At 45.0% G+C, this 23,773-nt stretch overlaps 1 protein-coding gene across 2 annotated transcripts; it reads left to right on the forward strand.

Annotated features, from left to right (window-relative positions):
- The first annotated feature begins 16,679 nt into the window (after positions 1 to 16,679).
- Positions 16,680 to 23,040, forward strand: ZBTB42 (zinc finger and BTB domain containing 42). Of its 2 annotated transcripts, none has more exons than XM_066188946.1 (2): positions 16,680 to 16,899; positions 18,280 to 23,040. In XM_066188946.1, exon 2 carries the CDS (start codon positions 18,294 to 18,296, stop codon positions 19,719 to 19,721), a length of 1,428 nt encoding a protein of 475 aa, XP_066045043.1. In that variant the 5' UTR covers positions 16,680 to 16,899; positions 18,280 to 18,293; the 3' UTR covers positions 19,722 to 23,040. The 2 variants fall into 2 exon arrangements, with proteins under 2 accessions (XP_066045043.1, XP_066045044.1); XM_066188947.1 differs by lacking the exon at positions 16,680 to 16,899 and adding an exon at positions 17,032 to 17,140.
- Positions 23,041 to 23,773: the final 733 nt, after the last annotated feature.

Here is a 23,773-nt window from a genome sequence, read left to right on the forward strand (position 1 = left end):
GGTCTTTTCCAGGTTTTCTATGCCAGTCCTCTGCTCATTTGCTATGATTGAATTGCAGTTAAATCCTTGAGGTATTTGCAGATAAGTTTTTCTCTTCCTTGTTGTTGTTGTTGTTGTTGTTGTTGTTGTTGTCACTTATAGCATGAGTTTTCACTTACGATTTTCTCAAAACTTCAGAACTAAAATTCTTTTTATGTGTGCATAGTACTTTTCTCTGAACAATATTTCTGCATGCAATTAAAACCCCCTGATTCTGTACATTTTATAAATAAAGCCTCTAGACTTATATTTAGATTACAATGATCTCTTGGGCATGAACTGTCTTCCCAGTCTCTATTTATGAAGCACACAACACTACAGTAACAATAAAAGCAATGTCATCTGGTTGCATTCAGACAGCAAAGATCTATCATCAGCTATATCTGGATATCCTCCTTTCATCAGCAGCATGTAAAAAAACCAAAACCTTACATGAAAATTTCTCACTTGAAAAAAAATTAGATTTCCAACAAAGAGAAATATTCTTGGGAAATTTCAGTTTTATTTGTTTTCTTGTTTTCACTGGAAAACTGGGCACCTCAAACACCGCACAAAAAGTTCAGTGCAAACAAAACGTAGGGATTTGGCATGTTAAGGTAAAAAAACATACTCTTTGGTTTCAGGCCAGAACTACCAACAACAGAGGATGTTTTTTAATTAAAAATCAAAATTTCCTCTAGCTATTCTTTTGTTTTTCAGTAAAAACTGCCGAACAACATTTTCTTGCCAACTCTAGCACAAATAACCTCTCTTCTGGTTTTGACAACTTCCTTGGGATTATGTTGCTCTATTTCAAGTTCTTCCTTGTTTTCTTTCCTCTACCTTAATGCCAGCGTTGGCACTGAAGCTTCCCTTAATGATGACATATGTTCCTCACTCATTCAGAATATGATCTAACTCTTTATATAGAGCATCTGTTTATTTATCTGTGGGACATGTGGCTAGAACATAAACTTGAATGAGCTGTGGGAAAGGCCAATTTTAAATATGAAAATAGACTAACATTGGTGTAGTTACAGACACTTGCAGCTCCCTAATTTGATTACTAGTCACAGAAAATGCTTAGACATTCTCATGACAATTAGTATAAACATTATTCTTTCCATTGGAAAAAAAATATTATCATAGCTGGACAAATAAACTGACCCAACTTAAAAATGAATGTCATTTCATTGCCTTTGAAGGCATAATTCAGTAGTGGTGCTCAATATTCTCAGCTGTCATCAACCAGTCAGTAATTAGTTTCAGTTCTAATGAATATTTATTTATATGAACAAGGTATAAGCATTGCAAATATCATACATATTTGACCACAGTTTATGATGATGATATTGTATGATTGCATGTATGTATTCGTTATTATGACATGAATATTTCATAGATCAGTGTGAAATGTAATTACACCCCAGTGTGTTTGCTTAATGTCAGTGTCAACAGTTTGATCGAGATTAGCATAGGACCAAATGATTTTCTCAATATGGATCCAAGTTTCTCATCTCTGGTACCAGGAGCAAGATTTTGGGGATCATAAATAACAGTGAGGTGGTCAGGGTACTTTTCCACAGCTTGATAGAAAACTCTACCTCAGCTCAAAGTCAGACACAGGAGAAGGGGGAAAATCATGTTTAGTTTTCTTGAATGCTTAAGCCTAGAAGAATCAAAGATACAGAGCTATCAGAGTTCTGGCGTGTGCTGTGAAGATCTGCAGTCCATTTAAAGCCATTTATCCATTGCTCTTGCTCGGTTCAGGAAGAGTCCTAAATACAAACAATCTTTGTATCCTGCTGTCAGTAAGAATAAGATATTGTTTCATCGCATGCTAACACCTAAACTCTCTATTACATCAGTTGTTTAAAAATTTCCCATTTGCCTGAAATGTTGGAAGTTCTCTGTAATCACAAATATCCCCTAAAAATGAAAGATCAGAGAGGAAATAAAGGACTGCTTTCTATTTTTGTCAGTGTTTACTTTGTTCCCTTGTTCACATGTCATGCAAGAAACCATTTCAGTTTCCTCTGTTGAGACAGTTTCTCTTGCAGTTTCAATGTCTTTCTCACAGAGCAAGACAGCAGAGAAAACATGTTTTAAAAATAGGAAAATGTGATTGTAAAACCACAAACTTGTGTTTTGTGCAGGGAAGAGGTGAAGATGGTCAGAGAGCTACTGCACAGAAATCCCTTTAAGTTTTGAATTGACAAAGTCTTACTAAAGATGAAACTCTTCACTTTTATACTCATATCAGCCTTGGTATCAGAACCTGTGTACATTTACATGTAGGAGATGATTTCTCAATATTATTCAGCTACATAATTTCCCTTTTTTCTTTGGATTCCCCAGTTTGAGCATCTTTCATTTGCAGTGCTGCTGACCTAAATTGCCCCCATCTTTTCTGAAATACTTCTGCTGAGATCCTAAATCATGAAGATTTCACTGGATTAATCCATCACTCCTGCAATGCCACAGCAGCTCTGTGGGACTCAGCTCAAGTCCGTTGCTGGCTTAGTCTTTTTTGATGCTGCTCTGTGTTTGGGGGGGCTTGTAATGCTGATGGGAGTGTAAGGTGGGAAAAAACCCTTCTCAAGGACAGGGTCACAGCCAACTTATTTTTCTGAGCTGTGAAGCATGTGCTGACATTTTCTACTTGTTGCTCTTGACAATCTCTGAACGATGTGTACAGGTTTGTTTAGAACTTGGCATTACCTTGCCCTCCCTGTGTATAAGGCAGAGCCCCATGTGTCTGCAAGGAGAATATTCTCACCAACAAAACCTGCAAGTGTGTACCCAGTCCCATTCCCCCAAGCATTATCAACCCAGACAACACATGGATTTCATGACAGGTGGGTTACAGAGGCATAGGAAGGTCTTCTGAGGTTTGGGGTGTGGAGAAACCCCATGGTGGGAATCATCTGATGGTCAGAAACCTCTTTTGAGGCTGTGAGTGGTGTGCTGTCTTGGAAGAACTGATGTATTTTTTGCTACTTTTAGGAAATGAGTTTGTATGGAAAAGTTCTGGAAAAGGAGGCAGGATTTGTCTTTGCCTAAAGTCCTTCTAAGTCATGCTGGTTTATGATGTTGAGATGGTTCCCAGGTGTTTGGACTGAAACCACCAACTAAGGTGACAGTACGCACAGTTTGTCACAACATAATGTGCATAGTGCCTGGCACAAGCTTTGTGACAAATTGAGTTATGGTAAGAGAGTGCCCAGACCCAGTGTCTCTGATATTTCTCCTCAAAGGGCCACCAGCTACCAAAGCCTTGAAGGATACTTGGCAGAGGGGTGGCAAGAGCCACAGGCTTTCCAGGCACTGCTGATTTTGGGAATGTGTAGTATTCCATTTTTCATCTCACGTGGGCTGTTTCTCTCAGTGTACCGGGCTGATTCCAGCACTTTGCTACCTTGACTCTATCAGCCATTCCCGTAACTGCTGCTCAGCCAGCACTGCTGTAATTTCAGCTGTTAAGCCCCTGGCTCTTCCTGGTTTTAATATTGCTATCTATTTTCCTGTTTCAAATCACAAAGGTCTGTCCTCATGAAGAACAATCCTTTCCTCTTTGTGCTACTGCTTGTTCTGCAGCTGAGTTTTTCCCTGATGCTTCCCTGGTGCTTTGTGTCTAAGGCACAACACAGAGACATGCAATGCAATGTGCTCCCTCCTTATTAATATAGATTGATGTTGAAAGGAGTGCTGGATGTAAGATTTTAATCAAGAAACTGCAGCAACTTTATAAGCATTATATATCTCTCCTAATTTGGCCAGCAGTTAAAATATGGTTGGCAGGAGGAAAAAAGAAAACTCCTTCTCTCTCTCACCAATGTACTTTCCAACATGAAAAAAAAAAGGATTTTGAATAAAGTGGCAATATGGATGCATTTGAAACTGCGAAATGTGATTCTTAATTGCTCGTGATTGTCTCTCCAACAACTGGTAGGTTAACCACGGCAGGCTGACAGCCTGCACTAACTGACAATCAATATTGTTGAAGAACAGAACCTTTGCCTGCAAGACACAAAAACATTTCATTTTCAAACACTACAGGACATCTGCTTCTGGAGAGAAAAAGTTTCTTCTTCTCAGCAATATGCACTGCTAACTTGTAACTTATTTTTTCTCCTTGCTCGGAGGAAACAAAAGTCTTCTTTATACCATATCCTTTCCACTAATCTGGCAGCTATCCAGTGTGGGTTTAAACAGATGTTCTGGAAAAAAATATGGCATATACAAATGAGATGGAATCCAGCAATTCAGTCATGGATTATTACAGATATAAAATGTGAAGGGCTAAATTCTTCCCAGATTCACAATCTGTATAATATCTGGCACTAGATATAAGAACAGCACACAAACAAATCATTAATACCCTCATTATAATAATTATTATATATTTAGCACAAAGACCCCAGGCTGGCTCAAACCCTACATGTTAAATACTGTACAGATGCATGTTCAGGCTGAGGAGTTTATTCAAATGGCTGCTTGCACCAAAGACTTAAATATGTAAGTAACTTTCCTTGTGCATGTTAACAGGATTAGGCCCCACAAATTTGGGGCAACATATTATTGGCAACAATTGACATTTCTTACTTTCCACACTGCAGCCTTGGAATACATCACACAATAACAAACAATTTGATGTTAAAGGGAAAGAATTTGATTCCTGCTGCATTTAAGGCTACTAAGGGCTGCCACAGGATTGAAAATTTAGTGGTAGAAATTGTATGGACGTACTCTTCATAAACTTATATTACACACAAGGCAATGAAATTGATAAATTTAACTTTTTAAGGGCTGAAATGCATCATACACTCTTCTGATGTGAAGGGCAACCACCTAAGCCCTGAGCTCTGAAAACACACCTGGGATGACCTGGGAAAGCATCAGGGAAGGAGAGCTTGTACCACGGGACAGATGCTGGGTGGTACGAAGGGATGCTGGCAACTTTGGGAAAGGCACAAAGAAATTGCTTTCAGCTTTTAGTGATATTGTAGAGCCAGTATGGTCTGATGGACAGAATGTCTAAGAGCAAGTGTACCCTTATGGTCTTTGGAGACCTCAGGGTTCTGATGCTTCTGGGGGAATCCTTGTCTCCCATATTCAGTCTGAGCTCCTGGTGACTAGGACTGTGCCCACCATAACATGCTTTTCTTTTTTAACTTTTCCATTTCCAAGTGTTGAGCAATGAAGCCCAATGCTTATGGTAATAAATGGAAAAACAATTACCTTTTTGAGTATTCACAAAGGACACTTGATAACTTGACAAAAAAGTCTGTTTCCTATTATTGTTATTGCTGAACAAAATAAAATGAAAGATGTTGGGGTGATGCCAGGGTGGCAAGTGGGAGGGATTCACTTGTCCCCATTTTTCTGGCTGCTTTTTCTTTGCAGTCTCTAACTTCTCATCACTTCATGAACTGCAAAAAAGTTTCAGGGAAATGAAGATACACCACACTGTAGCTTTTCTACCGCTGCACTTTTTGAAATGAGAGCTCCCTTGATGGGTTGCAGTGGAAGAATAATGAAAAAATGTAAATGAGGAAAACAAAGAACTGGGCAGGGTTTTTTTCCCCCCTCCAGACCAGGTGAAATATTAAAAATTCAGACCTATTTGCAATCCAAAGATATCCATAAATCCCTAACTAGGATACATCCCAAATCCAACTGCATTGGAAAGAAAGCTGCTGATGGGAAATACCGTGAAAGAAAAGCCACCTGCACTTTTCCTTGCAGGACTGTAACGAGCCTGTTCTTCCCTTTCCCCACTGCTGCCTGTTGCTCTGAGAGCAATTGCAAGAGCAGCACTGCTTGACGTAGGTGGCCTGTGCCAGGGGCAGATGTTCTGGCACTTTCCCAGATGTTCTGGGAAAGCAGAGGTGCTGGCAGTGCCCAGGCCAGCCCACATTGCTGCACACACCCTCCCCCCCTCACACAACCCCCCCAGGATCCTCGTGTACTTGATGTCTCTGCAGAAATGCTGGGGAACAGCCACATGGAGATGGCTTCAGTGCACACTCTGGGGCAATTTTAATAAATTTAGCTACAGAAGAAGTAGATGAATTGAGCATGCAGGCTGACTGCTGTAAACTGCCTGGTTCTGGTTACAAGCTCAAGAAATCGAGTGAAATAACATGCAAAGCTTAGCGTATCCTATCTAAGCCACTGAGCAAGTCAGGCTTAGTGGGTTATTTGATGATATTTGATTCTCCTTCTATATGAATAACATCTGCAAATATGCTGAGTCTCTTTGGAATTGGTTTTGGTTTAAAAGAATTTGTTATTTAGAGCATTTTAATCAGTCACTCCCTGCCTTGCTACTTTGGCTGGTCACAATGTCACGTTTGAGCTGTCCCATCCCCTGCCTCAAGAAACATCATAATAATCAGGTGTTTGTTATGGAACCCTCCAAAGACAACAGGAGAGAGAGTACTGATGCTATAAGCCCACTGTTGAGGGTTAGAAATGAGGATGATGCTAAAGCAGGGAAAAAGACAAAATTAAATAAAGAAAAATATCTGATTTCTGAAACTCCACTGGCTACGTTCAGATGTCTCAGCAGCAGCCAGCTCAGTGCTAGGGAACTTCATGTGCATCCTGCCCTGTGTCAGTGCACTCACATTGCAGCTGTGGCAAGGCCAGGGACACTGGCAGTGTTAAGCCTCCCAGCCATCCCAAAGACTTCCTGAACTGCAATGCCTGGTGTTCCTTGGAAGGAACTCAGGCAGAACTGTTTGTCTTTTTCACCCCAAGCATGTCACAGGTGGGCGATGCTAGAAAAATTAGTGGCCACCACACCTTGACTCCATCAACTCCATCACACATCTAGAGGGCTTCTGCAATTGACACTCATAGCAGAGAGACAGCAAGCTTTCTTCTCTGTCTCAGGAAAATAAAAATAAAAAGGCCATCCTGGGACAGGCTGGAGGTACATCAAGTCTAGTGTCTTCTCTCCAAAAAAGAACAGCAGTGATGTGGTCAGATCAATGTAAGAACAGGGTAAGTAATCAGTGATGCTACCCCAGAATATTCTTCATGCTGTCAGCACTATGTGGCTCTATAAGCCCAACTCTGTGCGTTGCATTTAACACCTTTTTGATGAATTCATTAACCATGAAATTTTCTCATGGTCCTCCAAACCTGGGCAGTCTAGACACCCTGGAGGTGCTGTATCAAGGAGATGCACACCTTAGCTTCACTCCCATAGAGAATCACCTCCTTTAATTCATCCTGAACCCAGAATCTTGCTGAGTTTGTCTGCTGTTCCTGGTTCTTAGCCTGGAAGAAAGAGGAAAGGCCTGATCTCCCCATAATGATCTGATCCTGCAGTCTCCTGTCACTCCACCCTGAGTCACCTCTCACCAAGGCTGCAAGAGCTGTCCCTCTGCAACCAGCCTGAGAATACGTGGCCATGTTCAGTAGGCTGGACAGTAAGTTTGGGACTGGGAATGATCTAGACACAAGTTCAAAGAGAGTCTCCTGACTGGTAAGAACTTCAGCCTCACTCAGGCAGCATGGCTTAATTCATCAGTGCCCACAAGGAGTGCAGGTACCCAAGTGCCAGGCACAAGAGCCAGGAGCCCGGCAGCAGATGGAGCTGACAGTACCCCAGCCTCTGGATATGTTTAGACAGACAGCAGTGTTTGCAACCACAATTTTTCCACAACTTGCCCAACCTTACCTCCTCCCTCTTTCCAGACTTTAAGGTAAGCAACCTTAAAAGCAGCTCTAGAAGTGGGCAGGGGCTAAAGAAGAAAGTCCCAGAAAAAGCATCTGGGCAGGGAGAGGTGGGAGGGAGGCACATGCCCGTACCCACTGTCACCAGCCTGCCTGAAAAGAGAATTAATATCATTTGTGTGGGATTTTCCTCCCCCTCCCGCAGATCAAAAGGACAGCAGCAATGCAATCTGCTGTTTGTGTAGGAAATGTGTCAGAAGAAGGAAGGAGGGGATACACATGGGAACATCTGCTCTAAGAAGCCACTTGAAAATTAACCATTTAGGTCCTGATCCAGGGAGCACCTGCCTAGAGCTAAGCCTCAATGACACCGGGGCTGTGCATTTTCATGGCACCTAATGCAAAGTCCTGAAAGAGGATAAGGATGATGAGCGGTTCTTCCTCACTGGGCTCATGCTGGCAGAATGGAGCCCTTCCTGGTGCTGCTGGGCAGGTACACGCAGGCTCACTCTGATGGCTCTGCTGAAGGTGTGGGAAGAGCTGTGGCTGGCCAGAGTTTTGCATCTCCATCGAGGCACACCTGGACAAGTGCAAGGATTGCAACGTGGCTCCCTGAGTCACTGGTGCCAAGAGCAGGGCACAGGGGAGACAGGACTTTTTATCTCATTTGTCTGTCAGGCTTTAAGCACTAAACTCCTCCCTTCTACTGCTCTACTCGTTGTTCTCTCCCTCTTTCTGCATCAGCAGCCCTGGCAGCCCACAGAAGAAGCAGAAAATTAAAGGTGGGAGCAGCACATCTGTCTGACTATTAAAAGTGCCCTGATCACTCATGGCCACCCCTTGTGACCTTTGCACAAAAAACTTGTCACTGGAATAAAGTATTTGCTGACCTGGCCTTGTAACACCGCCACACATAAAGATAAGTACAGTGGAGAAACAGAAAAGTAAAAAAAAAAGAAAAAAAAAAAGTCAAATTCTTTCTTCCTTCTGCATATAAAATTAAAAATCTCACATTGTCCCAGTGCAACAGAGTTGAGCACAAAAGGGAAAAAACAGCCCCGTGTTGTTCTAGGCCAGGTGCCAGAACAACTTGTGTGAGTTTGTGCTGGCAGCCGTGTCCTCCGGCCGAGGGTCCGCGCTCCGCACGGAGCCGACACCACCGACCCTTCCTCCCCAGTCACTGAGTCACCTTCCTGCCAGCCCCCCGCCACCATGAGCCTCCCAGGCACTTCAGCAGAGGTTGCTTTTTTGTTTGTTTGCTTGTTTGTTTGTGCATTTGTTTGGTGTCCTGTAAGACGTGTCCCATGATTGTCATTTACTACCCGGGGTGGCATACGAAAGACTGCCGCCTCTGTGAAAACATCAACCTTAACCCAGTTTTGGACACAGTCCAACAAATCCTTTACCCAGAGAAATACTTTTACACAAGTATTTAAGTCAACACGAATCCTTGCATGATTGTGGGATTTAGCCTTTACCCATCTTCTTTTTCCAGTAAATAAAATGTACTTTTTTTGCCACTTTTATCCTTTCACTGTTCCGTGGTGTTTGCTTATTTCCCCAGAGTTCCCTATGATTCCAAACATCATTTACCTTGCAATTCCTTTCTTTCTCACCTCTGCTCTATATAAATTTTGCTACTTGTGCCCACCTTACCTGTATACATGAATCAAATGGGCAATCTGATCTCCAAATTAGGAGGGAGAAATTGTTTGGATTTCAGCTTCTGCATCAGAGTTGATCTTCTCAGTATTGACTCCACATCAAATGCAATGCTGGAAGAGCTGGGGGAATTCAGGTAACTCTCAAAAACCAAATAAAAAAGAATACTGTTTACCTAAATTTTTGTTAGAACTGATCTTAAAAGAACCTCTGCTTTCCTTTTTTGTCTCTGCCTTCTTAGAAGTCCGGTCAAAATGCATATAGTCACAAATCCTCTCCCATATTCATCACTGAGATGCAGCAGAGAGCCTGAGAGTATCCTGATTACAAAGGTGTAGTTTGAACATTGCTCTGGACTAGAGCTGGAGGCTATCTCTACTTCACTCAGATGAAAGTAAGTACTTAGCCTTTTGGACTATGGAATTGAAGGCAGGCATGAGCAGCAGCACATCACACCATGTACACTGCTGGCTACAAAAACCTGGGGTCCGACAGTCACCCCAGCCCAACAGACCCCCATGGCACATCATCAAGTCTGGGTCATGAAGGTCAGACAAAAAAGGGAGATGTAAAAACCACGGGGTTTTGGCCCACTGCTACTTCTGCAACTCTCCCAGTCCACTTAGTTTTACTCTTGGTTTGACCCCTTCTTTGTCTTCTGCAAAGGAGTCTTTCACTTCTGTGCCAGCTTCTACAGAACCCCTTTGTCTACAAATGGTCACCAGCACCATTTCCAGGACAGTGCTCCATTCATCCCACACTGCTGTGACCAGGTGACATCCTACCAGCGACACCCGCAGGTCCCCGGCAGGTGATCACCATTCCAGACTGTTCCTTTCACTTATTAACTGTTATGGGCTGGCCTCCAGGTTAAGTGTGGTGCTGAGTGTCTTTTGCTCTTCAGCAAGTGTCACCAGGTTCCCCAGATGAGACTGATACTTTGTAAAAGCATCAGGAGTACTTCTTAAGGAGTCGGTATTTTTTTCCCAAGGCTTTGAACGTTTTCTGACACCTCCACCATCCCACTTTATTTCCAAATGGAAACTGCTGAAATCCTTCTCCCTGGGTGCAGGTGGAGCTCAGGCTGGTCACTGTGTTGCAAGAGGAACTTGGTAACACGATAGCCTGGATCTAAGCCTGAACTTCCTGATGCAGGGAAGTCTGTTGCTTTGTTGTGAAGCCATAATGCAGGAGCAAAGCGTTGAGTACACAAGTCTGGGCTCTGAAATCAAAACTCTTCCACAGGCAGGGGTCTACCTGCAGCTAGATTCAAACTTACTCAGGTTTCAGGGAGTCTGTTCCCCCTCGCTGCACCTTCATCTCAGTACTAAGTGCTGCTCCTCCCACAGACCCAGCCGGGTGACCAGCTTCAGGTATTCAACTCTGCAGGTATCCAACATTCTGAAGCTTAATGTTATTCACATCTTCCAGTGATTCATTAAAGCAGGACTTACACTGAAAGTCTAATTAAGACTGAAGTCCCACATTCATTTCCAGAGCAGTAAAAGGCGAGTTATGTAAACTCACAGCAAGTAATTCTTCTTTTACCAGAAGAGCAACATAAAAGCATAAAACACATTCATAGGCAAAACAGTAAAAGAGGGGAGTGAAGGCTCTGGCAGACAGTACATAAGAGAAGGAAGTCTAGGAAGACATTTTTATTTGCATTTCTTACATGACATTCCCTGGACTTCCCCTCCACCTGGAATACATCAGAAGGAAGTGGACCAACCAGTGTGATGGCTACTGTACAGCCCTGAGACAGAAAGCAGCTCATTTTGACTAAAAAAATGGTCTGTCTTTGCTCTCCTCATCCCCAGCCCCCAATTTCTCTCTCCATACTTGGGGCTGGGCTGCTCTCAGAGGCACAGGTTTGGAATTCAGGCTCCCAAAGGACTCAAGCAGAAACAGCCCACTGAGCCCAGCTTCTCTCTGCACAGAGCTCCCTGAGTCACCCCAAAATCCTTCATATCCAGTGTCACCAAAATCTCCATCCCAGCTCCTCTGACTACATTGTGTGCAACATCAAGGCAAGATTGAGGCATGGTAAAGACCAAGACTTGCCTTTGCTGACGGGGCCAGCACAAAAAGGGTAGAAGGGTGAGGGAAGAGGAAAGCATCCTAGGAGGGTAAGGAATAGGGTTAGAAGATGATGCCAGTGTGAGCACTCCAAGTTACAGAGGGTCTTGGAGGTGGGAACAGGCAGCTTGGTTTTGATTTAGTGATAAAAGGATAAAGGAATAGTAGAGGTGGTTGCTGCAGCTATAGGGATGTGCTCGGGAGGGCAGGAGTGGGTATCACCGAGGCCACCAAGAGATGTAGCAATGACAGTCTGAACTGTGTAACACAGGGAGGTTTTAGTATGGGCAGTGGATAAAAGTGAGATGTTTGAGATTCTCTTATTTTAACAGGCATCTGGAATACTTGTTTGTGCTCAGGCTAGATTGATTTGGAAACCCCATGGAAAAGCAAAGGAGAAGACTGTTATTATATACCCCGCGTGTGAGAAAAGATAGTCTTTTATGCCCTGAGATTGCCGATTTATCTAATGGGAAACCCAACACTTGTTCTAAGAACACGTTCAGCCAAACCCACAAGTCCCAGGAGAGGAATGGATCCCGCTTAAGAGACCTTTTGCAGATAGTGGGATAAATATGCCAGATCTCTGCCTGGGATCAGAGCTCAGGGCAGTAGTTGGAAGTAATATTGATTTGTCCTGGGATGAAGTGCTTTCTGAGGAACTGCTGCAAAAGTTGTATGAGAACACCTTTAGAACGAAGCCCTTTATTCTAGGATATATTTTTTGCATAGCAAGAATTTTCATCCTGAGATTTTCTAGTCCTAATCTAGCAAAACATTTTGGTAAGTCCCAGAAGAGTATTAAGGTCTCTTCTGGAACTTACCAAAATAAAGTGCATTGTTAACACAGTGCATTATTTGCTTACAAATAGAGCAATGCCAATTAAATTCTCTACTTTAATAAGAAATTAGTAACTTTACACTGGACCCTTATTGAGGATACAGCAGCTTCTGATTTAAAGACTTTTATCTGACTGATAAATTTTATGTCTGGTCCCAAAGCAGACACCAATTTTGTCTCTTACTGTACACTGGTATTTATGGCCTTTCACTGTCCTTCTCTGTATCCTGCTACAAACTTCTATACACCTGTTATTTTATAATGTGGGTTCTCAGGTTCCTTCCTGGGCATTGATAAAGAAATAAAACAAATTCTAAAAAAGGAAGGAACATGCTTAATTGTATTTGAATTTTTAAAATAATTTGGCAAAGAAAACCCAAGCAATGTTGAAATACAGCTGCCAGGGTGATGAACAAGAGTGAAAGCGGGGAAAAAAAACTCTGAAAGAAGAGTGTGCCTTGTCAATGCCATGCAAATTTCCTTCACCATTGCAACGCAAGAAGCACACTCTCTTTACTGAAAAAGCAATGGCTTTATAAAGGCTGAAAATGTACCTTCATTTACCATTTCTAGAAAAACAGAATACAGGAGACGGTTAAAAAAAAACCAAACAAACAAACAACAACAACAAAAAACCCCAAAGGTTGAGAGTTAGGCAAGCTGAGTAAAACTATGGAGATGAATAACTGAGTGAAAGCTGCCTCCCAGATGCTGACAGGGGAGCCAAGGTACAGGTGTGATATTAAATGCCTGGCTGGCTCAGACAGGGATGTTGCAAGCTTTCACTGCAGAGTCAAATGTGACCTGTGCCAGTGGTACCTCCGCAGAGTCCTTTTTGATTTTAATGTGTGCTTCTAGATTGATGCAGCCTTATTGACAGCTACATTATGGCAAATAGAACAATATGTAATTTATACATGCAGCTTAGTGCCACCAGCCTCCCCATTTGGTAGGATGATTTGACAATGGCCCTGGCTGCTCCAATATATACTCACAAATACTGCAGCACATGCAGGGTCTCGTTATCGGGGAGAAATCAGCAGGACAGCCATAAAACAAATCCGACTCACATAAGCACACTGCTGGGGAGACTGTCTGCAATATATGCTCTGATTAATGTCTGGAATGGCAGCAGTGCAAGTTAATGCTTTCTGGAGTCTTGGATGACATGCTTGAAAAGATCTTTGGGAAAGTCGTGCCCACTTTTATGACCTGACTGCAAACTGAGCAACCCCCGAAATGCTGACCTTGGATTTGACTGCAGGGTAAGTGCTGGAGGAGATTGCTAATTGGGGAAGTCCCGTGGATGCCAAGGGCAGCTCCTTGTCTTACCACCACCAGCTCTGCATCTTTTGGGGTTAAATTCCTCCCTGTGTTACAGGAGGGAATGAAGCATTCGGTCCTTCTAATGCTCGCTGCTGTCTGCAAGGGATAAAACAGCCTTTGAAAAAGTTTGGAAGAACTTCTGCAAATAAACCTCACTATGACCAATGCACTTAAAATAGCTTCAATCCTGCAAGTATTAGACAGTCTCAGGCCCTGACTCTCCCTCTGAAATGCAACTGGACTATCACAAAGAAGACGTCCTATTAAAAAAAAAAGAACATAAAAGCACTGAAATCATGTAGAAACAAACACAAAGAGGCTTCTGCCCAATGTGGTGAGAGTGAAAACGATTAAATCGCATGAAAAACCTGTTGCTACCGCTTCTGCATCTGGCCAACAAAGAGGGCTAGAGAGGCCCCACTCAGTAAATACCTACTCTTGTTGGATCAAAGGGGTAAGAATGGAAGCGAGTCCTCAGGCTTTATGGACCTGATCCAGTTGGTTTTTCTACTAATTTCTGTGGGCTTTGGCTGGTGTCCAGGCAGCAAAAACAACCAGGAGCAGGGCTAGCCTTGCCTGGCAAGTGGAAGCCCTGCCAGCACCACTGATTTTTACTCTCTCTGCCCTAAAGCTGGGCTTTCTGCTCAAGTCTGGAAAACTCCATAGGCAGCAAAAGGCTTGCTGGAGCCCAGGAGGGTTTTAGCCAGACCCAGGAAATGCACGCAGCTGCACAAGGACGCCCAACGTGGTCACTCCCAACAGCTTCCATCAGTCCCCATCCACATTCAGCCATCCTGATGTTTGGTGGCACGGTGGCTGTGATCTCCTCTGAGCAGAGACACCAGTCACAGATCTGTGTATTGGCCAAGCAGCTCTGCCTGGCTCTGCTCCATTGAGGAAGGACTGAAAACGGAGCCTTCTCTGGGCTGGGTGGGAGGGGAGACCTCAGCCTGAGAAGGGCTCAGGGGCCAGGGAGAGGAAAGCAGATAGTTTGCTCACCCTGTTGTGCTCTCACGAGGGCTGTCAGAAACTTGGGAGCTCTTGGAATAAAGCTTCTGGGGCAGTTCTTCCTGTTGCCTTGCTTCCAGTAATGACTTTGTGCTTGTTTACATTAGTGAGTTGTACTACCAGTATTTTATACAACCATAGCTAAATCAGTACAACACCTGTATTGTACCCAGCGTTGCCTTGGTGTGAAGGTGAGTATAGTATTTCTGGGCCCTGGAAAAGCAAGCCAGAAACATGCCAAATGGATACTTAGAGGAAATGTGAATGCTGTTGTATTTTCTGACACTTCAAACTCGATAATGACCACAGACTTAACTGTGAAATTGTAATTGGCTTCCTAAAAATAAGACACTGCTAGATTGTAGACAATTATACCTAGCTTACAGCACACAAATAGGAATTAAAACCTTGGTTGTTTTTGTAATCTTGTTTTTTCTCAATTAATTTATTAAAGGGGAGAAGGTAACATGAATTATTACTTACACAAAACAAGGTATTTCTGCCAAGAAACCTAATTCATGTGAGTACAAGATTTTGCCTAACATTTCCAATGTACAAAGATAACAAAACTCCACAAGTTAGCAAATCCACAGAGTAACTTCATGGAGATTGCACTCGCACTTTGGGGAAGAAATTGCTCCACTTTTGGTAGAGCCTGTGCAGGCTGTGACTGCAGGATGACAGTGTCTTTAAAAGGACAGAGCTCCCCAGTCCTGTCTGCCATGGTGGACAAATAGATAAAGCTCTCAGCTTTACTGAATGGTGACAGATTTAACCCCAGGACCTTTAACTCTTTCAGTGGAGCTGGGCACCTCCACATTCTGGGCTGGAGTTTTCCAGTTTCAACCTTACAGCTGACAGTTTACCAAATACTATTACTCTGAGAAGGGCTTTGTGACAACGCAATCATTAATGCTCAAATCCACCCAAATATCCTGGCATTCACTGCCAGTGCGGTTAAACAGTTGAGGTTTGTGGGAGAAAAGTGGTATTGGTGATGCAGACCCCAGCTCCTGTGACAAAGAGCCTTAATATATCAGAGATCCAGATGAAATTAGATTAAATCCAAATTAAACTTGATGCTTTAAGGTGCTAATGCTGCCATTGTAGAAAAATGTGGGAAAAACGGATTAATAATAATAAGTTGCTATTTTGCAGATATTAAATCTAGGCAAGGCAACCTAGAGGAAGGAAAGGGAAAGGAGTTTCCCTGATGTACTTGTTGGAGGCTAAAGCACAGTCTGGAGACTCCAGCTGGCACTACGCAGGGCGTCCGCAGGGGAACTCTGAAGTGCCCCCGGTGCTCCGCTACCCCTCCGCTCTCCCTTACCCACCAGCACTCTCATATCCATCCCCCAAAAACCTCAACATCCACCTCGACCCGGAGCCTCAATCCTCAGCCCCCTGCCTCCCCTCGCGGCGCTGCTGCAGCCCCGAGGCTCTGGGACAACCCAGAGAGCAGCGACATCCCGGGCCGCTTCCCGCGGGGCCGGAGCGGCACCGGGGCTCCGGCAGCCGCAGCTTCCCGCGGGTTTCGGCCGCGTCTGCCGGGTCCGACATGGCTGGGAACCCCGGCGGGAACCCCGTGCCCCCCCGCTTCGCAGGGCGCTCACTTTTGATGCGATTACAGCTAATTAAAATTTAAAATTCAAATCAACTATCGAAAAGGTCATCTTGAAAAATCCGTCGGCATTTGGTATTTATCAGCTGGCGCGCAACTACAGATAAACCCGGGGGGGGGGGGGGGGGATGCGTGTGTGGAGAGGGGGAAGCGCCGCGCCCCTCGCCTCATCCCCGCGGCGGGGCCGGCCCCGCGCAGCTTCCGCGGCCGCGCTGCCCGGGCCCCGCGGCACGTCGGGCTGCAGCGGCCGGGCGGGCGCGCCCTGTCCGCGGCGGCGCAGCGGAGTTGGGAGCGGGACGGCGGCGCTGCCAATGCAGCGGCCGGGAGGGGAGGGCGGCAGCGGCGGCAGCGGCAGCAGGAGGAGGAGGAGGAGGAGGAGGAGGAGGCGGCGAGGGGGAGGGCGCAGCCGGCAGCGCGCACCGGCCGGCGGCGGCGGGGCTGGCCGGGGCGGCGGGGCCATTGTGTGCTCCAGACGGGGACACGGCCGCTCGCTACCGCACCCTCGCCCGCACCCGCGGCTCGCGGCGGCGAAAGTATCGCGAGAGCGGCCGGCGAACAACCTGCTCCGCCACAGCCCCGCGCCGCGCCCGCGGAGCGCCCGCGCCGCCGCCGCCGCGCACATGCGGACGCCGAGCGCCGCCGCCGCCGCCCGCCGGTGAGTAACGCGGGGAGAGCCGCGGAGCGGGGAAACGCGGGGGGGAAACTCGCCGCCACGCCACACCCCGGCGGGGGAAAGTCCTCCCCGCAAAGTTGGGGAGCGCGGCTGTGAAGGGGGGAGATCCCAAAAGCGGCTCCGCGGGGCTTCCCCCCGCCGGCGCCCCCCCCAGCGCTGCGCGGAGCCGGGCACCGGCGAAGGTCACCGCGGCGGACTGCGGGGAGCAACTTTGCGGCGGGAGGTGGGGTCCGGGCGGGGGGCTGGTGGTGGCGAGAGTGTCCGGGGGGGGAGAGCGGGCTCGGGGCAAGTTTGTGGGATTTAATCGCGGGCTATAAATGGGGCTGCTGGAACTTTAAAAGGCAGCAAGCTGTGGTTGGCTGGTAGCGAGATTTGGAGTAACATATGGCATTAAAAGGCGCACAGCTGGAGGTAGCATTTCCATCGCAGTGAAGTCAGAGCAGCTGACTCTCCAGCTTGCGGTGTAATTAGCAAACCGAGCACTCCTCCTTCCCTCCCTCCTCCTCCCTCCCGCCTGCCTCTCTCTCTCTCCCCCTCCCTCCCTCCCGCCGCGCCTCGGTCGCACTCGCACCGCGCTCCCTCCTGCCCGCCCGGCTCCGCGCCCGCGGCCGGCCCCGCCGCGCCCCGCGGAAGGTAAGCGCCCGGCCGCGGCACGCAGCCGGCTGCAGCCTCAGTCCTGCCCTCCCGCCGGCCTTCCGCCGCTTATTTTCCTCCTTGCCTTTTAATAACTTCAAGAGAAACTTTTTTTTTTTCCTCCCCCCTTTGTCCCCCCCCGCCGTTTTCGCGTGCGGGGGCCGGGGCCTCTCCCCGCTCTGCCCCGCGCCCCCCGGCCCGCAGAGCCGCCGCTCCCCCAGCGCCAGCCGCCGCTGTTTTGTTGTGATTCGGTGCATAACGACTGAGGATAAAGTTTAAATGTGCGTGTGTGTGTGCGTGCGTGACGCGGGGAATATGCTTTATTAAAAGATGCCCCAAGTTAGCGTTGCTGGGAAGACAGCCTGGGAGTTGATGCTTTTTTCCCCTTTCGGGGGTGTGTGTGCGCGCTTTCCTCTGCTTAATTTTATTAAAGTGCTTAGTGGGAGAAACAAAGGTTGGAGGGGCTGCTGCTTTACTAGCTTTTGTTTACTTACAATCAAGTTTTTCCTGTTCGGAGCAGGTGCGAAAGGATGAGAAGCATGTTGTGTTGGTGGGGGTTTTTTTTTTTTCCTCCCCCCCCTTTAATAAAACTATTACAGACAATTAACAGTAAATGTTATCTCCAAGGCTGTTTCTTTGGCTTGGGTTACCAAAAAGCCGATCTGTTTGTTACAGCTGCTAGGAGGCTTTAGTTTACAGTAGCATTCAAGTTTTTCCTGTTTTGAACAGGTTATGAAGGAAGAATGGAGTTTCCAGACCATAGCCGCCAGTTGCTGCAGTGTCTGAGTCAGCAGCGTCACCAGGGCTTCCTGTGTGACTGTACTGTTTTAGTTGGAGAAGCTCAATTCAGAGCTCACAGAGCCGTTCTTGCCTCTTGCAGTATGTACTTCCATCTTTTCTACAGGGACCAGTTAGACAAAAGGGATATTGTGCATCTGAACAGTGACATTGTCACAGCCCCTGCCTTCAGCCTGCTGCTCGAATTCATGTACGAGGGAAAGCTGGAATTCAACAGTCTCCCAGTGGAAGATGTGCTGGCTGCGGCGAGCTACCTTCACATGTATGACATTGTGAAAGTCTGCAAGGGCAAGTTGAAAGATAAAGAATTATGTTCGGAAGAGAAGATTAATGATGAGGCGGCTAGTTTGGAGAAAGCGGAGCATTTTCTAGACGCCGGAGTGCCCCTGGTCCACGAGTTTGACCCAGGAAACAAACAAAAATTCAGCGTTGCAGAATACGAGAGAGCAGCAGGCAAAGAAAAGGTCAGCAGTCACCCCGCCTGGTCCTCTGATCATATAAGTGTCAGCTCTGTGCCGACAGAGGCAGAACCGTGCGCCGCAGCAGCTGGAAAAACAAAGGCTAATGTCAATAGTTCCACAGGACCTTTGTCCCAAAGGTCTGTTAACCATCCCCTGGCTTCGAGTGATGTGGACTGCGCGCTGGATTTGTCTTTCAAGCCCGTGCCGGGGAGAGATTCCTTACACCCCTCCTATGTCTTTGGACAGCTGGCTTCCGACAGCCAGCAGCAGGGTACCGAGCCACTTGTTAAAGATGAACAAGACTTGCTGTCAGATCAGGAGGACAGTGAAGCCAGGAGTCCAGAGAGTCAGCATTTTGGGAATTCAGCCAAAAGCCTAGTGACAGGGTTAGGACACATGTTCGCGGGGAATGGCAGCTCTCATGCCCGAGAGGAGGATATAGATCAAGAGCGAGACGAGAGCGAGGACGACATGGATTCGTCGGACATCTCCTCGGGCGTCCTCGTGCCTCCTGGGCATATCTGCATTTGTCCCCTCTGTAGCAAGGTGTTCCCAAGCCCGCACATCCTTCAGCTGCACCTGAGCTCTCACTTCCGTGACAAGGACGGCTCCCGGACCCGCCTGTCCCCCGACGGGTCGGTCCCCACTTGCACCCTCTGCGGGAAGACTTTTTCCTGCATGTACACGCTAAAGAGGCACGAGAGGACTCACTCGGGGGAGAAGCCCTACACCTGCGGCCAGTGCGGGAAGAGCTTCCAGTATTCCCACAACCTCAGCCGCCACGCGGTGGTGCACACCAGGGAGAAACCCCACGGGTGCAAGTGGTGCGAAAGACGCTTCACACAGTCCGGGGATTTGTACAGACACATCCGCAAATTTCATTGTGGCCTTGTAAAGTCCTTGGTTGTTTGAGACGTGTGACTTTTGTTTCGTTTTGTTTGATTTTTTTTTTTTTTTTTTTTTTTAATATCTATACCCCCCCCCCCCAACCCTTTTAAAACAAAACAGGAAAAAAAAAAAAAGGCAGCATCTGAAGTTTTAGTTTTGTTTTTCTCCTCCCTTTATTTTGTTTTGGTGATACTCACTTCAGGTATATGATCTTTAAAAGATGCAGAGGTATACACTCCAGAGGCCTTTTAATGCAATCCTTCCACCTCTCCCATCACCACCCCTCCCTTCCTAGCACAGTCCTTTAGGTCTTTTCTGGTGCACCCATGTTACATTATTAATGTGAAATGATCTTAAGTAATTCTGCAATGATTTAGCATCAGTTTTCACACTGGAAGTACTTGCTTTGTGGTCAGGGTTTTGTCGGTTTGGTTTTTTTTTTTTTACCTTTTTTTTTTTTTTTTGTAAAAAAGACTATCAGCAAATTCTGGAGAAAAATTTTGCTTCCATTAAGCTCCCCAAATGCCCTCTGTGTGTTGCAGGGAAACATCTGAAGAGATGAACTATGATTTAAATACATTTTGGTATAGACAAACCTGTCCACACGTTGCAGAGTAGGCAGATGTACTTCTGTTTCATATAGCCAGATGAGACATTGAATTGGCCCAAATTTTAAAGGGGTTCAGGATTCCTGGCTACATCTTTGGTACTTGTAATTTTTTAAAAATTTTCCTTATTCCATTAATACTGTTCTGCAGTTGATCCTAAAATCTAAATGAGAAGTCTTTGCCTTGGGACTTGACTTAAATTTTCCCTTCCCACCCATCCTCCTCACTGGGCTGACCTGCTGAAAAGCTGCTTTTGAGCATAAAATGTGGATGGAAAAACACTTTGTGTCTGCAGCGTATTCACTCCCGAAATGTTGAAGGATGCACGCTAGGACATACAAAAAAATTGTATAATATGTGAATACTTTCATTCCCATATTGACATCCAGAGGCTGATCCCATCCCACTTGGAGGGGACAGCAGCTCTAAAGTGGCTAAATACCCCTCCTGATACCAGATTTCTGGGGTTTCGTAGTTCAAGGTAACTCATGCCTTGTGCATTAGGACTTGCCCTGCTGTCTTGCCTGAAAGGTTTGCTGCCATGCTAAAACCAGCAGCATGAAATTTTATTTTATTTTATTTTTATGAAGCTGGCGATTCCCTCTGAGCCAAAATGTGTGCAATTGCTGGTGTTCCCGAGAGGCAGCATGAAGATGAACTGCTGGAGGGAAAGCATGGCCTGACTTTTTTTCCCCAAGTCCCACCTTTTCAGGGGAAGTTTTTGGGGGTAATTTATTATTTTTTTTTTAGTTTGTTTGTAAACTGAGGCTGCCTGTAACTATAGCCAGTTTTACTCCAGATGATTCAGTTTCTTGCCTATTAGGTCATCATTTGGTCTGTGCATGTCGGTGGATGTCACTTGGTTCCCTTCTAGTCAAATTACCCATTCAAGGTACATGTACATGGGACTGAAACACAGTAATAATATCTGAGGGGTGTGAATGTCCTTCTGCTGCATTAGCATTGCTTCACCAGCTTTCTTGACACTCCTGGAGTTGTTTGGTGAAATTTGAGCGTGTGTTTTAAAAAGAATTTGAAGCACTGAGTTAAATTATTCTAAAAAGTTGTGCTTAAAATACTGTATTACATCTTATGAAGAAAAAACTTCCCAATGCCTTTCCCCCTCTGGTCCAAAAACTGAGCACTACCTACATAAATAATATGGGATTGACTTTTTTTTTTTAAATGAGTACTTCCTCTTTAAAGAAAATCAGGATATACTTGTTACAGCCTCTTATTATTCATCTCTTAAACTATGAATGTACATGTAATGTGAAATTTTGCTTTTATTTATAGTTTTGGGGTTTGTTTTCAGTTTAATTTCTCAACTGTAAAATATTTTTGCTGAACCTGTTACATATGAAAGTTGTGGGAGAGTACTGTATCTTGAACATAAGTGGCTTTGGTACTGTGGTCTTATTCTACTTAATCAGTTTTTTTCTTTTTTTTTTATTTTTGCTGTGATTGGAAATAGCACTGAACAAAATCTAGTAAAATTAAGTTATTTTTCTTTCTACTAAAATTAAGTTATTTTTTCTCCTGAAGATACTTGATATAGTATTTATTAGATTTTTTTTTTGGTTTTGTTTTTGAAGTGGAATTATTACTGTTAATCTATTTCAAAACTAGTTAATTTACACTTTAAATTTTATAACAATGGGTTTTGCATGTTGAGCAACATGTAAAGAGTTTAATGTAGAGTCAGCATTACTGAAGCTGGTAATCTTAATTTTGCATTCTTGTGACACTTTTGTTTGCATTTCAGTCTTCAATTACTGTTTGTTTTTATTTTTTTTTAGAAGATCAGAAAATAGGATGTGCCATAAGAACATCATTAGTGTATGGAGCAGGGAAAGTTGAAACAAGTTTTTGTCTGATCTTAGTATAGAAATATTTCATTAAACTGATGCTACGAGCATGCTCTGTGCTGCAGTGAATATGGGGCAAAAGTTGTTTTTGTTTTGTTTTGTTTTTAAATAAGAAAAAAAGACTTTTTCATCCTTGACTACATCATGAACACACTGTTCTCATAGTCTGATATTTGTGTTCCCACTCATAGCTTGAATTTCTAAAGTAAAGAAATGTTTGCACTTATTTTTGTCCTTAAGGTGACTTTTTTTTTTTTTGGCTGTTTCTCTGTGTGTCTCTTATTTTTAAGTTGCAATAGCTCGGAGCATGTTTTCAAAATGGTTCATGGCTCTACGGAGAAGTACTGAAACATGGCACACTTAACGCTTGTCTCTTCATAAACTATTTCTCTGTGGGGCAGTTGCTGTCTCCATAGGGAACAGTCCTGCTCTGCATTTTAAACACTGGATTTGTCTTCTACTACAAACAAATACTGTGAAGTTAATGTAAAAAAAAAAAATCATTGATATTTTTAATTGTTTTTAATCTTGGTGCAGTTCAGATTAAATATGTATATTTAAAGACACTAATTTTTGTGGGAGAGTTTTATAGTATACAGTATGTAGAAAAGCTATTGGAATGGAATATATTTTATAAAAATGTTCTATCACTGTTTTATAGTGAACTATTTTTCCTTCAGTGTTAGTGTAATACTGTTAGTCTAGATACGACAATCGCAGGAAGAGTGATTCAGGCTACTGTTAGCGCTTAGTTTTGCGTGGAGTTCTGTTTGCAACTGTATCGGTATGTGCTGTACAATGTGACAATCGTGACTAGGATTGTTGTCTTTATAAATCTACATGAAATAAAAAGTGCTAGAATTGTAAGCTTGAGCCTCCTCCCCGCTTTAGCAGAAGAGGTGTGGTGTTTGGGATTTTTTATTATGTATTAATAGTGATTACTTTAATTGCAAGTATTTTGTAATTTGCTGCTTTAAAAAAATATTATATACTCTAATAATTTCTTTCTTTTTCAGGGCCATCTGGAATTTTAGGCATGTAAGGAGCTGCCGTGTGTCTCAGTCAGAGCCTGACTGAGCATTTCCTTAGTGACTGGGCTGGACCTAACCCAGCACCACTTCTGCATTTTGACCAGGGTTTTTGGGGCCGTTTGAAAGGGCTCAGCACCCCTGGGTATCCTGGGGGAGCTGTGGGCCAGGCCTGCCCCCAGTGATGCTGGTGGTGGCTGAGTGACAAACCTGTGAGCACAGGGTGACGTGCGCGAGGACAGCCCGGCACCCTCGGGCTGATCCGGCACAGTGCTGGCTTACTGGTGTGAGGGCATTCTCTTACATGCAGAATCTCTGCCAGCCTTGGGGAGCTGAGCTCTGACCCACTCCTCTTAACACCTGCCTCAGTCCTTGGGCTGCTTTTAGCAAGAGCTGGGACTGGGAGGAAGAAGGAGCTGGCTGTGCTGGCTGCTGCTCAGGGGAGGGCAGTAAGCTGGTGGGGAGGTTTGCACCTGTACCCTGAGCACTGTGTCTTGTGTTTCTTAATTATTTGGAAGCAAAGAATCCTGGCAGAACGGGACTGCTTCAATGTGGTTAAAGGATGGGCAGGT

The sequence above is a fragment of the Chamaea fasciata genome, unplaced genomic scaffold (assembly GCF_029207755.1).
Source record: "Chamaea fasciata isolate MVZ Bird 193981 ecotype frontalis unplaced genomic scaffold, bChaFas1.0.hap1 SCAF_7, whole genome shotgun sequence".
NCBI classification, from domain to species: domain Eukaryota; kingdom Metazoa; phylum Chordata; class Aves; order Passeriformes; family Sylviidae; genus Chamaea; species Chamaea fasciata.